Source organism: Hyla sarda, chromosome 5 (assembly GCF_029499605.1).
Source record: "Hyla sarda isolate aHylSar1 chromosome 5, aHylSar1.hap1, whole genome shotgun sequence".
Lineage (NCBI taxonomy): Eukaryota > Metazoa > Chordata > Amphibia > Anura > Hylidae > Hyla > Hyla sarda.
Window position 1 is genome coordinate 82,649,598 of NC_079193.1, and position 14,996 is coordinate 82,664,593.

General features: G+C 45.5%; 1 protein-coding gene across 1 annotated transcript; it reads right to left on the reverse strand.

Moving 5' to 3' along the window:
* Nucleotides 1-8,567: 8,567 nt before the first annotated feature.
* Nucleotides 8,568-12,446, reverse strand: LOC130273290 (protein spinster homolog 1-like). The gene is made up of 2 exons (XM_056519814.1): nucleotides 12,354-12,446; nucleotides 8,568-10,116 (listed from the first exon to the last, which is right to left on the reverse strand). Exon 2 carries the CDS (start codon nucleotides 10,089-10,091, stop codon nucleotides 8,577-8,579), a length of 1,515 nt encoding a protein of 504 aa, XP_056375789.1. The 5' UTR covers nucleotides 10,092-10,116; nucleotides 12,354-12,446; the 3' UTR covers nucleotides 8,568-8,576.
* Nucleotides 12,447-14,996: the final 2,550 nt, after the last annotated feature.

Genomic DNA, 14,996 nt, shown 5'->3' on the forward strand with positions numbered 1-14,996 from the left:
CAGTGATGTCACAGTACAGGGATAATATACACAGTGATGTCACAGTACAGGGATAATACACAGTGATGTCACAGTACAGGCATAATATACAGTGATGTCACAGTACAGGGATAATACACACAGTGAGGTCACAGTACAGGGATAATACACACAGTGATGTCACAGTACAGGGATAATACACACAGTGATGTCACAGTACAGGGATAATATACACAGTGATGTCACAGTACAGGGATAATATACACAGTGATGTCACAGTACAGGGATAATATACACAGTGATGTCACAGTACAGGAATAATACACAGTGATGTCACAGTACAGGCATAATACACAGTGATGTCACAGTACAGGGATAATACACAGTGATGTCACAGTACAGGGATAATATACACAGTGATGTCACAGTACAGGGATAATACACAGGGATGTCACAGTACAGGGATAATACACACAGTGATGTCACAGTACAGAGATAATACACACAGTGATGTCACAGTACAGAGATAATACACACAGTGATGTCACAGTACAGGGATAATACACAGTGATGTCACAGAACAGAGATAATACACACAGCGATGTCACAGTACAGGGATAATACACAGTGATGTCACAGTACAGAGATAATACACAGAGTGATGTCACAGTACAGGGAGGGATAATATACAAAGTGATGTCATAGTACAGGGATAATACACAGTGACGTCACAGTACAGGGATAATACACAGTGACGTCACAGTACAGGGATAATACACAGTGATGTCACAGTACAGAGATAATACACACAGTGATGTCACAGTACAGGAATAATACACAGTGATGTCACAGTACAGGAATAATACACAGTGATGTCACAGTACAGGAATAATACACAGTGATGTCACAGTACAGGGATAATATACATAGTGATGTCACAGTACAGGGATAATGCACAGTGATGTCACAGTACAGGGATAATACACAGTGATGTCACAGTACAGAGATAATACACACAGTGATATCACAGTACAGGGATAATATACAGAGTGATGTCACAGTACAGGGATAATATACAGAGTGATGTCACAGTACAGGGATAATATACAGAGTGATGTCACAGTGCAGGGATAGTACACAGTGATGTCACATTACAGGAATAATACACACAGTAATGTCACAGTACAGAGATAATACACACAGTGATGTCACAGTACAGGAATAATACACAGTGATGTCACAGTACAGGAATAATACACAGTGATGTCACAGTACAGGGATAATATACAGAGTGATGTCACAGTACAGGGATAATATACAGAGTGACGTCACAGTACAGGGATAATACACAGTGATGGGACAGTACAGGGATAATACACAGTGATGTCACAGTACAGGGATAATATACATAGTGATGTCACAGTACAGGGATAATGCACAGTGATGTCACAGTACAGGGATAATACACAGTGATGTCACAGTACAGAGATAATACACACAGTGATATCACAGTACAGGGATAATTTACAGAGTGATGTCACAGTACAGGGATAATATACAGAGTGATGTCACAGTACAGGGATAATATACAGAGTGATGTCACAGTGCAGGGATAGTACACAGTGATGTCACATTACAGGGATAATACACACAGTAATGTCACAGTACAGAGATAATACACACAGTGATGTCACAGTACAGGAATAATACACAGTGATGTCACAGTACAGGAATAATACACAGTGATGTCACAGTACAGGGATAATATACAGAGTGATGTCACAGTACAGGGATAATATACAGAGTGACGTCACAGTACAGGGATAATACACAGTGATGGCACAGTACAGAGTTAATACACAGTGATGTCACATTACAGGGATAATACACAGAGTGATGGCACAGTACAGAGATAATACACAGTGATGTCACAGTACAGGGATAATACACACAGTGATGTCACAGTACAGGGATAATACACAGTGATGTCACAGTACAGGGATAATACACACAGTGATGTCACAGTACAGGGATAATACACAGAGTGACGGCACAGTACAGAGATAATACACAGTGACGTCACAGTACAGGGATAATACACAGTGATGGCACAGTACAGAGTTAATACACAGCGATGTCACATTACAGGGATAATACACAGAGTGATGGCACAGTACAGAGATAATACACAGTGATGTCACAGTACAGGGATAATACACAGTGATGTCACAGTACAGGGATAATACACAGTGATGTCACAGTACAGGGATAATACACAGTGATGTCACAGTACAGGGAGAATAAACACAGTGATGTCACAGTACAGGGATAATACACAGTGATGTCACAGTACAGGGATAATACACAGTGATGTCACAGTACAGGGATAATACACAGTGATGTCACAGTACAGGGATAATACACACAGTGATGTCACAGTACAGAGATAATACACACAGTGATGTCACAGTACAGAGATAGTACAGGAATAATACACAGTGATGTCACAGTACAGGAATAATACACAGTGATGTCACAGTACAGGAATAATACACAGTGATGTCACAGTACAGGGATAATATACAGAGTGATGTCACAGTACAGGGATAATACACAGTGATGTCACAGTACAGGGATAATACACAGTGATGTCACAGTACAGAGATAATACACACAGTGATGTCACAGTACAGGGATAATATACAGAGTGATGTCACAGTACAGGGATAATATACAGAGTGATGTCACAGTACAGGGATAATATACAGAGTGATGTCACAGTGCAGGGATAGTACACAGTGATGTCACATTACAGGGATAATACACACAGTGATGTCACAGTACAGGAATAATACACAGTGATGTCACAGTACAGGAATAATACACAGTGATGTCACAGTACAGGGATAATACACAGTTATGTCACAGTACAGGGATAATATACAGAGTGATGTCACAGTACAGGAATAATACACAGTGATGTCACAGTACAGGGATAATACACAGTGATGTCACAGTACAGAGATAATACACACAGTGATGTCACAGTACAGGGATAATATACAGAGTGATGTCACAGTACAGGGATAATATACAGAGTGATGTCACAGTGCAGGGATAGTACACAGTGATGTCACATTACAGGGATAATACACACAGTGATGTCACAGTACAGGAATAATACACAGTGATGTCACAGTACAGGAATAATACACAGTGATGTCACAGTACAGGGATAATATACAGAGTGATGTCACAGTACAGGGATAATATACAGAGTGACGTCACAGTACAGGGATAATACACAGTGATGGCACAGTGCAGAGTTAATACACAGTGATGTCACATTACAGGGATAATACACAGAGTGATGGCACAGTACAGAGATAATACACAGTGATGTCACAATACAGGGATAATACACACAGTGATGTCACAGTAGAGGGATAATACACAGTGATGTCACAGTACAGGGATAATACACACAGTGATGTCACAGTACAGGGATAATACACAGAGTGATGGCACAGTACAGAGATAATACACAGTGACGTCACAGTACAGGGATAATACACAGTGATGGCACAGTACAGAGTTAATACACAGTGATGTTACATTACAGGGATAATACACAGAGTGATGGCACAGTACAGAGATAATACACAGTGATGTCACAGTACAGGGATAATACACAGTGATGTCACAGTACAGGCATAATACACAGTGATGTCACAGTACAGGGATAATACACAGTGATGTCACAGTTCAGGGAGAATATACACAGTGATGTCACAGTACAGGGATAATACACAGTGATGTCACAGTACAGGGATAATACACAGTGATGTCACAGTACAGGGATAATACACAGTGATGTCACAGTACAGGGATAATACACACAGTGATGTCACAGTACAGAGATAATACACACAGTAATGTCACAGTACAGAGATAATACACACAGTGATGTCACAGTACAGGAATAATACACAGTGATGTCACAGTACAGGAATAATACACAGTGATGTCACAGTACAGGAATAATACACAGTGATGTCACAGTACAGGGATAATATACAGAGTGATGTCACAGTACAGGGATAATACACAGTGATGTCACAGTACAGGGATAATACACAGTGATGTCACAGTACAGAGATAATACACACAGTGATGTCACAGTACAGGGATAATATACAGAGTGATGTCACAGTACAGGGATAATATACAGAGTGATGTCACAGTACAGGGATAATATACAGAGTGATGTCACAGTGCAGGGATAGTACACAGTGATGTCACATTACAGGGATAATACACACAGTGATGTCACAGTACAGGAATAATACACAGTGATGTCACAGTACAGGAATAATACACAGTGATGTCACAGTACAGGGATAATATACAGATGTCACAGTACAGGGATAATATACAGAGTGACGTTACAGTACAGGGATAATACACAGTGATGGTACAGTACAGAGTTAATACACAGTGATGTCACATTACAGGGATAATACACAGTGATGTCACAGTACAGGCATAATACACAGTGATGTCACAGTACAGGCATAATACACAGTGATGTCACAGTACAGGGATAATACACAGTGATGTCACAGTGCAGGGAGAATATACACAGTGATGTCACAGTACAGGGATAATACACAGTGATGTCACAGTACAGGGATAATACACAGTGATGTCACAGTACAGGGATAATACACAGTGATGTCACAGTACAGGGATAATACACACAGTGATGTCACAGTACAGAGATAATACACACAGTGATGTCACAGTACAGAGATAATACACACAGTGATGTCACAGTACAGGGATAATACACAGTGATGTCACAGTACAGAGATAATACACACAGCGATGTCACATTACAGGGATCATACACAGTGATGTCACAGTACAGAGATAATACACACAGTGATGTCACAGTACAGGGAGGGATAATATACACAGTGATGTCATAGTACAGGGATAATACACAGTGACGTCACAGTACAGGGATAATACACAGTGACGTCACAGTACAGGGATAATACACAGTGATGTTACAGTACAGAGATAATACACACAGTGATGTCACAGTACAGGAATAATACACAGTGATGTCACAGTACAGGAATAATACACAGTGATGTCACAGTACAGGGATAATATACAGAGTGATGTCACAGTACAGGGATAATATACAGAGTGATGTCACATTACAGGGATAATACACACAGTGATGTCACAGTATAGGGACAATACACAGTGATGTCACAGTACAGAGATAATACACAGTGATGTCACAGTACAGGGATAATACACAGTTATGTCACAGTACAGGGATAATACACACAGTGATGTCACAGTACAGGGATAATACACACAGTGATGTCACAGTGCAGGGATAATACACAGAGTGATGGCACAGTACAGAGATAATACACAGTGACGTCACAGTACAAGGATAATACACAGTTATGTCACAGTACAGGGATAATACACACAGTGATGTCACAGTACAGGGATAATACACACGGTGATGTCACAGTACAGGGATAATACACAGTGATGTCACAGTACAGGGATAATACACACAGTGATGTCACAGTACAGGGATAATACACAGATTGATGGCACAGTACAGAGATAATACACAGTGACGTCACAGTACAGGGATAATACACAGTGATGGCACAGTACAGAGATAATACACAGTGATGTCACAGTACAGGGATAATACACAGTGATTTCACAGTATAACCATCTCACAGCCGGACCACCATGTACCGTATATACTCGAGTATAAGCCGACCCGAGTATAAGCCGAGACCCCTAATTTCAACCCAAAATCCCAGGAAAAGTTATTGACTCGAGTATAAGCCTAGGGTGGGAAATATCTCATCCCCCCCTGTCATCATCCAGACCCGTCATTAACATCCTCATCATCATCCCCTTGTCATCATCCCACACATCCCCCCTTCATCATCCCCTTATCATCCCACACATCCCCCCCTTCATCATCCCCTTGTCATCATCCCACACATCCCCCCTTCATCATCCCCTTATCATCCCACACATCCCCCCTTCATCATCCCCTTGTCATCATCCCACACATCCCCCCTTCATCATCCCCTTATCATCCCACACATCCCCCCTTCATCATCCCCTTGTAATCATCCCACACCCCCCCTTCATCATCCCCTTGTCATCATCCCCACCCCCCTTCATCATCCCCACACCCCCCCTTCATCATCCTCTTCTCATCATTCGCCCTCAGTGGTCTTCAACCTGCGGACCTCCAGAGGTTTCAAAACTACAACTCCCAGCAAGCCCGGGCAGCCATCGGCTGTCCGGGCTTGCTGGGAGTTGTAGTTTTGAAACCTCCGGAGGTCCGCAGGTTGAAGACCACTGCGGCCTTCAACATGCGGACCTCCAGAGGTTTCAAAACTACAACTCCCAGCAAGCCCGGGCAGCCATCGGCTGTCCGGGCTTGCTGGGAGTTGTAGTTTTGAAACCTCCGGAGGTCCGCAGGTTGAAGACCACTGCGGCCTTCAACATCATCCAGCCCCCTCTCACCCCCTTTAGTTCTGAGTACTCACCTCCGCTCGGCGCTGGTCCGGTCCTGCAGGGCTTTCCGGTGAGGAGGTGGTCCGGTGGGATAGTGGTTCCGGGCTGCTATCTTCACCGGGGGCGCCTCTTCTCCGCGCTTCCGGCCCGGAATAGAGCCGTTGCCTTGACAACGACGCATCTGCGTCGTTGTCAAGGCAACGTGACTATTCTGAGGCCGGGCCCGAAGCGCTTAGAAGAGGCCTCCCCGGTGAAGATAGCAGCCCGGAACCACTATCCCACCGGACGACCTCCTCACCGGACAGCCCTGCAGGACCGGACCAGCGCCGAGCGGAGGTGAGTACTCAGAACTAAAGGGGGGTGAGAGGGGGCTGGATGATGTTGAAGGCCGCAGTGGTCTTCAACCTGCGGACCTCCGGAGGTTTCAAAACTACAACTCCCAGCAAGCCCGGATAGCCGATGGCTGCCCTGGCTTGCTGGGAGTTGTAGTTTTGAAACCTCTGGAAGTCCGCAGGTTGAAGACCACTGCGGATGGGGGAGTTCACTCGAGTATAAGCCGAGGGGGGTGTTTTCAGCACGAAAAATCGTGCTGAAAAACTCGGCTTATACTCGAGTATATACGGTAATTTCAGAAGAAAATAAAGCAGGGCCTCATGTTCAAGTTTCGCCTAAGGCCTCACAAAGTCTAGAGCCGCCTCTGGTCGGCCCTACCATGGGACCCGGTGGGACCATAAGTCCCAGGTGGCACTTTTCAGGGGCGGCATTTTGCTGCCCCCTTTTTTTTTTTTGTGCCTAGTAGGTTCATGGTAGGGTTGGCGCCGCCGCTGCTCACTGTTCTAAAGCAGCTGCGGGGTATAATAGCGTGAGTATAATAATAGTGAGTCTGCCTCCGGCCGACCGGGGTCTGATGAGGGACGTCGCACAAGTGACGTACTTCTGCAGACCCGCTCAGGAGGACGTCAGTGACGTCACTCGTCAGGCCGCTGCCGGAGAGGAGAAGCGCTGTGCAGGGCAGGTAAGTGTGTCTCTGTGTGTGTCTGTGTCTGTCTGTGTGTTTGGGGGGGCTATGGCCACCTAATGTGAGGAATCTATGCTACCTAATGTGGGGAAACTATGTTACCTAATGTGGGGAATCTGTACTACCTAATGTGGGCAAACTATGCTACCTAATGTGGGGAAACTGTTACCTAATGTGGAGAAACTATGTTACCTGATGTGGGGAATCTGTGCTACCTAATGTGGGGAAACTATGCTACCTAATGTGGGGAAACTATGTTACCTAATGTGGGGAATCTGTGCTACCTAATGTGGGCAAACTATGCTACCTAATGTGGGGAAACTGTTACCTAATGTGGGGAAACTATGTTACCTGATGTGGGGAATCTGTGCTACCTAATGTGGGGAAACTATGCTACCTACTGTGGGGAAACTATGTTACCTAATGTGGGGAATCTGTGCTACCTAATGTGGGGAAACTATGTTACCTAATGTGGGGAATCTGTGCTACCTATTGTGGGGAAACTATGCTACCTAATGTGGGCAAACTATGCTACCTAATGTGGGCAAACTATGCTACCTAATGTGGGGAAACTGCTACCTAATGTAGGGAATCTATGCTACCTAATGTGAGGAAACTATGCTACCTAATGTGAGGAAACTATGCTACCTAATGTGGGGAATCTATGCTACCTAATGTTGGGAATCTATGCTACCTAATGTGGGGGGCTTGAATGAGCTGCGGCATATGGGAGACCTTAATAAATAGTTAGAAACTTATACAGCAAGTGACATATGGGGGTCCACCTGAGTAAATGACACATGGAGGGGGGGTGCTGAACAATTGATGTTTTGGGGGGAGGGGGCACAGGCACATTCTTTGCACAAGGGCCCTCTGCTGTCTGTGTCCGCCCCTGGGTAGAGAATAAGGGGTAAAGTGGAACATAGAACAAATGCAGTTATTTTTTTCTTATTTTTTTTTTAATGAAGTAAACGAGATAAAGGTAGGCAATGACTTTTCCTCAGTCTGAAGCGCGGTCCTCATCGGCAGGAAGCAGTGGGGAGGAGGAGGATGACAGAGGTTCTGATTCCATCTCTGCTTCTTTTTCGTCCCTCTCTATATATAGGGCCGTGGCCATGAAGAAGGCCCCTCCGATGACTGCCATTATGGTGCAGGTCATGAGGGCATACTCCAGGCTGCGGTATTTGAGAAGAGGGGATTTGGCATATCCTCGTTCGTATGTGTCAGATATCAGGCCGATGAGGTACGGGCTGCCGGCGTCACCTAGGAGGTGATAGATTGTCATCTGCACGGCCAGGGCTGAAGATCTCCTCCACGGAGTTACTACTTTTAGTATAATGTCAGATATGAGGGTGAAATTTACTGACAGAAGCGTCTCTCCGATGAAGATGAAGATGTTGGTGGCAACGAGGCTGATGTTGCCAAAAGTCAATGCTAACAGAAGAAAAGGGGCGGAGAGCATCATCGCGCATCCACACACAAGCGGGTCCGCCCGTGGGTTGGATTTGCGATATCTTTTACTTATCTCCGTCCCTGCTACAACTCCCAGAATGCCGGAAACGACTGTAACCACACCAAATATTAGGATGTCGTGATAGTCACACGGTTCAGCACGGCAAGGGTCCTTCTCTTGTAGGAGTGTTCGTGCGTGGGTCAGGTATGACGGACCCCATACACCTATGGCTCCCACTATGAAGGATACAGCCGTTGATCCCATGGTGGTTAACATGAAGCTTCGATTTTTAAATAGTTTTTTCAGATCTGTCGCCCATTTGGCAAACTTCTGGGATTTGTTGTTCTTCTTCCCGTTTGTAGTCGTTCTTGGAAGCTCCTTTGTGACCAAAATCATCAAAGCCACAGCTATGAGGCCCAGGCCAGGGGTGACCCGAAATGCCCAGTGCCAATCGCCCCTTGCTGCATCAGTCACTTTGGGCCCGATGATGTATCCCAGTCCGCAGCCTACAGGTATGATGGAGTAAAACACGTTCAGCATGCGGGTCCGCTGGTCACTTGTAAAAAGGTCTGCAATAATGGAGGGGGCGATGGTGCAGAAAGTCGCCTCTCCGGCTCCAACCAGTCCACTCGTCAGCAGGAAGAGCAGGAAATACCCGTCAGGGATGAATGACAGGGTAAGTGTCATGCTCAGCCAAACGATGACTCCTGCGCAAACGGTATATTTCTTATTACAGTGGTCGCCCAAATATCCGGCAATTGGTGCGACCAGCACGTAGCTTCCAATGAACAATGTATTCAATAAGCCGGACAGACTAGCATTGGTGTCATATGCTTTCTGTATATAAGGCAGCACCCCCGCCACGCTGGAGCGATTTGCATAGATGAGCAAATTAACAAAGGCGAGGATCACTACGGTGATGATGGAACGTGCGGTGGACATCACGCTTAGAGATGGCAGGTTCTGCCTCTCAGGGATATCGCCCTTTTCTACATCCATATCACTATGGTCCTCCATTGCTTCTTCCTCCTCCTTCAGCAATGGGTCTTGTGGAGAGGCCATGGTCACAGGTCAGAGCCTGAAAACACTAGAGAGAGAGAGAGATAAGTGAACACATTAGACAACATGTCATCATTCCTGTCATTATACAATAGATTCTTCATACAGAGCAGAAATGTCCAGCACAGAACCACAAGATAACACTAAGACCATCGCAGCCTCAGAAGAAGACGTTTCTCTATAAGTGTTTTAAATGGAGACGTCTTCCCTGAGGTTACCAATGTCTAATAACCCTGAACCTGTCCGGTCCTAGTAATATCTGATAACCCTGAACCTGTCCGGTCCTAGTAATATCTGATAACCCTGAACCTGTCCGGTCCTAGTAATATCTGACAACCCTGATTCTGTCCGGTCCTAGTAATATCTGATAACCCTGAACCTGTCCGTTCCTAGTAATATCTGATAACCCTGAACCTGTCCGGTCCTAGTAATATCTGATAACCCTGAACCTGTCCGGTCCTAGTAATATCTGATAAACCTGAACCTCTCCGGTCATAGTAATATCTGATAAACCTGAACCTCTCCGGTCATAGTAATTAGTGTTGCTCGCGAATATTCGCAATTCGAATATTATTCGCGAATATCGCATATTCGCGAATTCGCGAATTTCGCGAATATAGCGCTATATATTCGTAATTACGAATATTCGTTTTTTTTAGGTTTTTTTTCACAGTACACATCACAGTGATCATCTCTCTCTGCTTCCAGCTTGTGTGATGTAAAGAAGGCTCTAATACTACTGTGTGAGATTGGCATGCGAAAATTAACATATGCGGAAATTAGCATATGCAAATATTCGCATATGCGCATTTTCGCGTATACTAATTTTGTATATGTTAATTTTCGCATATGTTAATTTTCGCATACGCGAATTTTCGCATATGCAAAAATAAAACGAGAATATTACGAATATGCGAATATTCGCGAATATATGACGAATATTCGTCCATATATTCGCGAATATTCGCGAATTCGAATATGGCCTATGCCGCTCAACACTAATAGTAATATCTGCTAACCCTAAACCTGTCCGGTCCTAGTAATATCTGATAACCCTGAACCTGTCCGGTCCTAGTAATATCTGATAACACTGAACCTGTCCGGTCCTAGTAATATCTGATAACCCTGAACCTGTCCGGTCCTAGTATTATCTGATAACCCTGAACCTGTCCGGTCCTAGTAATATCTGATAACCCTGAACCTGTCCGGTCCTAGTAATATCTGATAACCCTGAACCTATCCGGTCCTAGTAATATCTGATAACCCTGAACCTGTCCGGTCCTAGTAATATCTGATAACCCTGAACCTGTCCGGTCCTAGTAATATCTGATAACCCTGAACCTGTCCAGTCCTAGTAATATCTGATAACCCTGAACCTGTCCGGTCCTAGTAATATCTGACAACCCTGATTCTGTCCGGTCCTAGTAATATCTGATAACCCTGAACCTGTCCGGTCCTAGTAATATCTGATAACCCTGAACCTGTCCGGTCCTAGTAATATCTGATAACCCTGAACCTGTCCGGTCCTAGTAATATCTGATAACCCTGAACCTGTCCAGTCCTAGTAATATCTGATAACCCTAAACCTGTCCGGTCCTAGTAATATCTGATAACCCTGAACCTGTCCGGTCCTAGTAATATCTGATAACCCTGAATCTGTCCCAGTAATGTTGGATTATAAGGGCTTGGCTGTATGGTCACTGGGCCATGTGAACTTCATACTGTAGATACAATTGGGCTATCCTGCTATATACATTTACTAATAATGAACCTACCCCATCTCATTGGGATCTATCCATCCCCTATATGACTTTCTGCCACTACTTGATTTGAAAATTTTCCCTTTCGGAGTACCCGGAGTATTTCTATTGTTAGTACACACAGAATTCTATTATATACTATTATATTTCTGCCCTAATCTTTCTGTTATTCTTTTACTACACCACCAAATCTTTCTCATAGACTTATATCTTTTAGAACTTCATGAATTAGGACTCTTTTTCTTGGGGGCTTTTTTGGGCATAATTGCATTTTAGCAGTTTTGCAAGAAAAAGCTCTGGTCATGATACTATCTGTGCGTTTTATTATGTTTAATGCCTAAGCCAAGTATTGTCACAATGCTATGAGGAATATAACGTTTGTTATTTCTTTTGGAAATTCATTTCTTGTTTTTTTTTTTGCTAAAAAAAAAAAGCAACAGCAATAAAAAAAAACTGTCAAACAAAAAGCCCTGTGTATGTATGAATAGAAGAGGCTGAGACTTACCTTGTGGTTCTCTCTTCAGACAAGGAACGGTCAAAATCTTGAATTCTCTATCGCAAATAGAAACTCTCTAAGAAACACTTTGCACCACAGGTTGTGAATGCAAAACACACTGAAGAGACTGCACCCGGCGCGCACCTCCTTGTACAGCTTACGGTGACATCATCACAAGCATGTGTGACATCACAGGGTTCTAAACCATCTTCAGGTATGTGTATATCTGTATAGTAAATGTGAGTAGCCATATTAGTCCAGTGATACAGATTGTAATACCTTTTTTTATTTGACTAACAGAATTTTGTAGAGACAAACTTTTAGGATTCCTCCCTGATAATTTATAAAGTCCTTTGATCATTAGTCCTTGACTATTGGACTTGATAAAGGGAGGAATCCTGAAAGCTTGTCTCTACAAAATTCTGTTAGTCCAATAAAAAAGGTATTACAAGAGACTGCAACATATTTTTTGATTTGTGTGTGTGTGTATATATATATATATATATATATATATATATATATATAGTTCCAAGCGTGAGTAGGTGCCTCCAGCTAGGGTCCGTGTCCAGGAGTTCCAAGGAAAATGCTGTGGCATTCAAGGTATGGTGAAAAAATGAAAACTATTTATTCATCCCAAATGTGCAAAGAGTAATGTTACGCCTAGCGCTCCGGGTCCCCGCTCCTCCCCGGAGCGCTCACGGCGTCTTTCTCCCTGCAGCTCCCCGGTCAGCGCTGACCGGGAGCGCTGCTCTGCCATGGCCGTTGGGGATGCGATTCGCACAGCGGGACGCGCCCGCTCGCGAATCGCATCCCAGGTCACTTACCCGTTCCCGTCTCCTGCGGTCATGTGCTGGCGCGCGCGGCTCCGCTCTCTAGGGCGCGCGCGCGCCAGCTCCCTGAGACTTAAAGGGCCAGTGCACCAATGATTGGTGCCTGGCCCAATTAGCTTAATTGGTTCCCACCTGTTCCCTGGTTATATCTAGTCTCCTCCCTTGCACTCCCTTGCCGGATCTTGTTGCCCTTGTGCCTTGTGAAAGCGTATTGTGTGTTTATTAGCCTGTGTACCAGTACTTTTGCTATCGCCCCTGACTACGAACCTTGCCGCCTGCCCCCGACCTTCTGCTACGTCCGACCTTGCTACTGCCTACTCCCTTGTACCTCGCCTATCTTCTGTATCTTCAGCAGCCAGAGAGGTGAGCCGTTGCTAGTGGATACGACCTGGTCACTACCGCCGCAGCAAGACCATCCCGCTTTGCGGCGGGCTCTGGTGAAAACCTGTAGTGGCTTAGAACCGGTCCACTAGCGCGGTCCTCGCCATCCCTCTCTGGCACAGAGGATCCACTACCTGCCAGCCGGCATCGTGACAGTAGATCCGGCCATGGATCCCGCTGAAGTTCCTCTGCCAGCTGCCGCCGACCTCCCTACATTGGTCGCCCGACAAGAGCACCAGCTGTCGTACTTGACCACCATGACACAGCAACTCCAGTCGCAGCTACAGCAGCAACAGTCTCAGCTACAGCAAGTTCAGTCTCAGCTACAGCAGCAACAACCATCTCCTCCGCCAGCTCCTGCACCCCTTCCGCAGCGAGTGGCCACTCCTAGCCTCCGCCTGTCTTTGCCGGACAAATTTAATGGGGACTCTAAGTTTTGCCGTGGCTTCCTTTCGCAATGTTCTCTGCACTTGGAGATGATGTCGGACCAGTTTCCTACTGAAAGGTCTAAGGTGGCTTTCGTAGTCAGCCTCCTGTCTGGAAAAGCCCTGTCATGGGCCACACCGCTCTGGGACCGCAATGACCCCGTCACTGCCTCTGTTCACTCCTTCTTCTCGGAAATTCGAAGTGTCTTTGAGGAACCTGCCCGAGCCTCTTCTGCTGAGACTGCCCTGCTGAACCTGGTCCAGGGTAATTCCTCCGTTGGCGAGTACGCCATACAATTCCGTACTCTTGCTTCTGAACTATCCTGGAATAATGAGGCTCTCTGCGCGACCTTTAAAAAAGGCCTATCCAGCAACATTAAAGATGTTCTGGCCGCACGAGAGACTCCTGCTAACCTGCATGAACTCATTCATCTAGCCACTCGCATTGACATGCGTTTTTCTGAGAGGCATCAAGAGCTCCGCCAGGAAAAAGACTTAGATCTCTGGACACCTCTCCCACAGTCTCCACTGCAATCTGCGCCTAGGCCTCCCGCCGAGGAGGCCATGCAAGTGGATCGGTCTCGCCTGACCCTGGAAGAGAGGAATCGCCGTAAGGAAGAGAATCTTTGTCTGTACTGTGCCAGTACTGAACATTTTTTGGTGGATTGCCCAATCCGTCCTCCACGTCTGGGAAACGCACGCTCGCACTCAGCTCTCGTGGGTGTGGCGTCTCTTGATGCCAAGTCGGCTTCTCCACGTCTCACGGTACCTGTTCGGATTTCCACTTCAGTCAGCTCTCCCCTCTCAGCCGTGGCCTGTCTGGACTCTGGAGCTTCCGGGAATTTTATTCGGGAGTCCTTTGTGAATAAATTCCGTATTCCGGTGACCCGTCTTGTCAAGCCACTCCACATTTCCGCGGTCAACGGAGCCAGGTTGGACTGTACCATACGTTTCCGCACGGAGCCCCTTCTTATGAGCATCGGATCTCATCACGAGAGGATTGAACTTTTGGTCCT

What these genes read in the sequence shown, in the direction of transcription:
- LOC130273290 (XM_056519814.1), bottom strand. Translation starts at nt 10,091, where the DNA reads ATGGCCTCTCCACAAGACCCATTGCTGAAGGAGGAGGAAGAAGCAATG.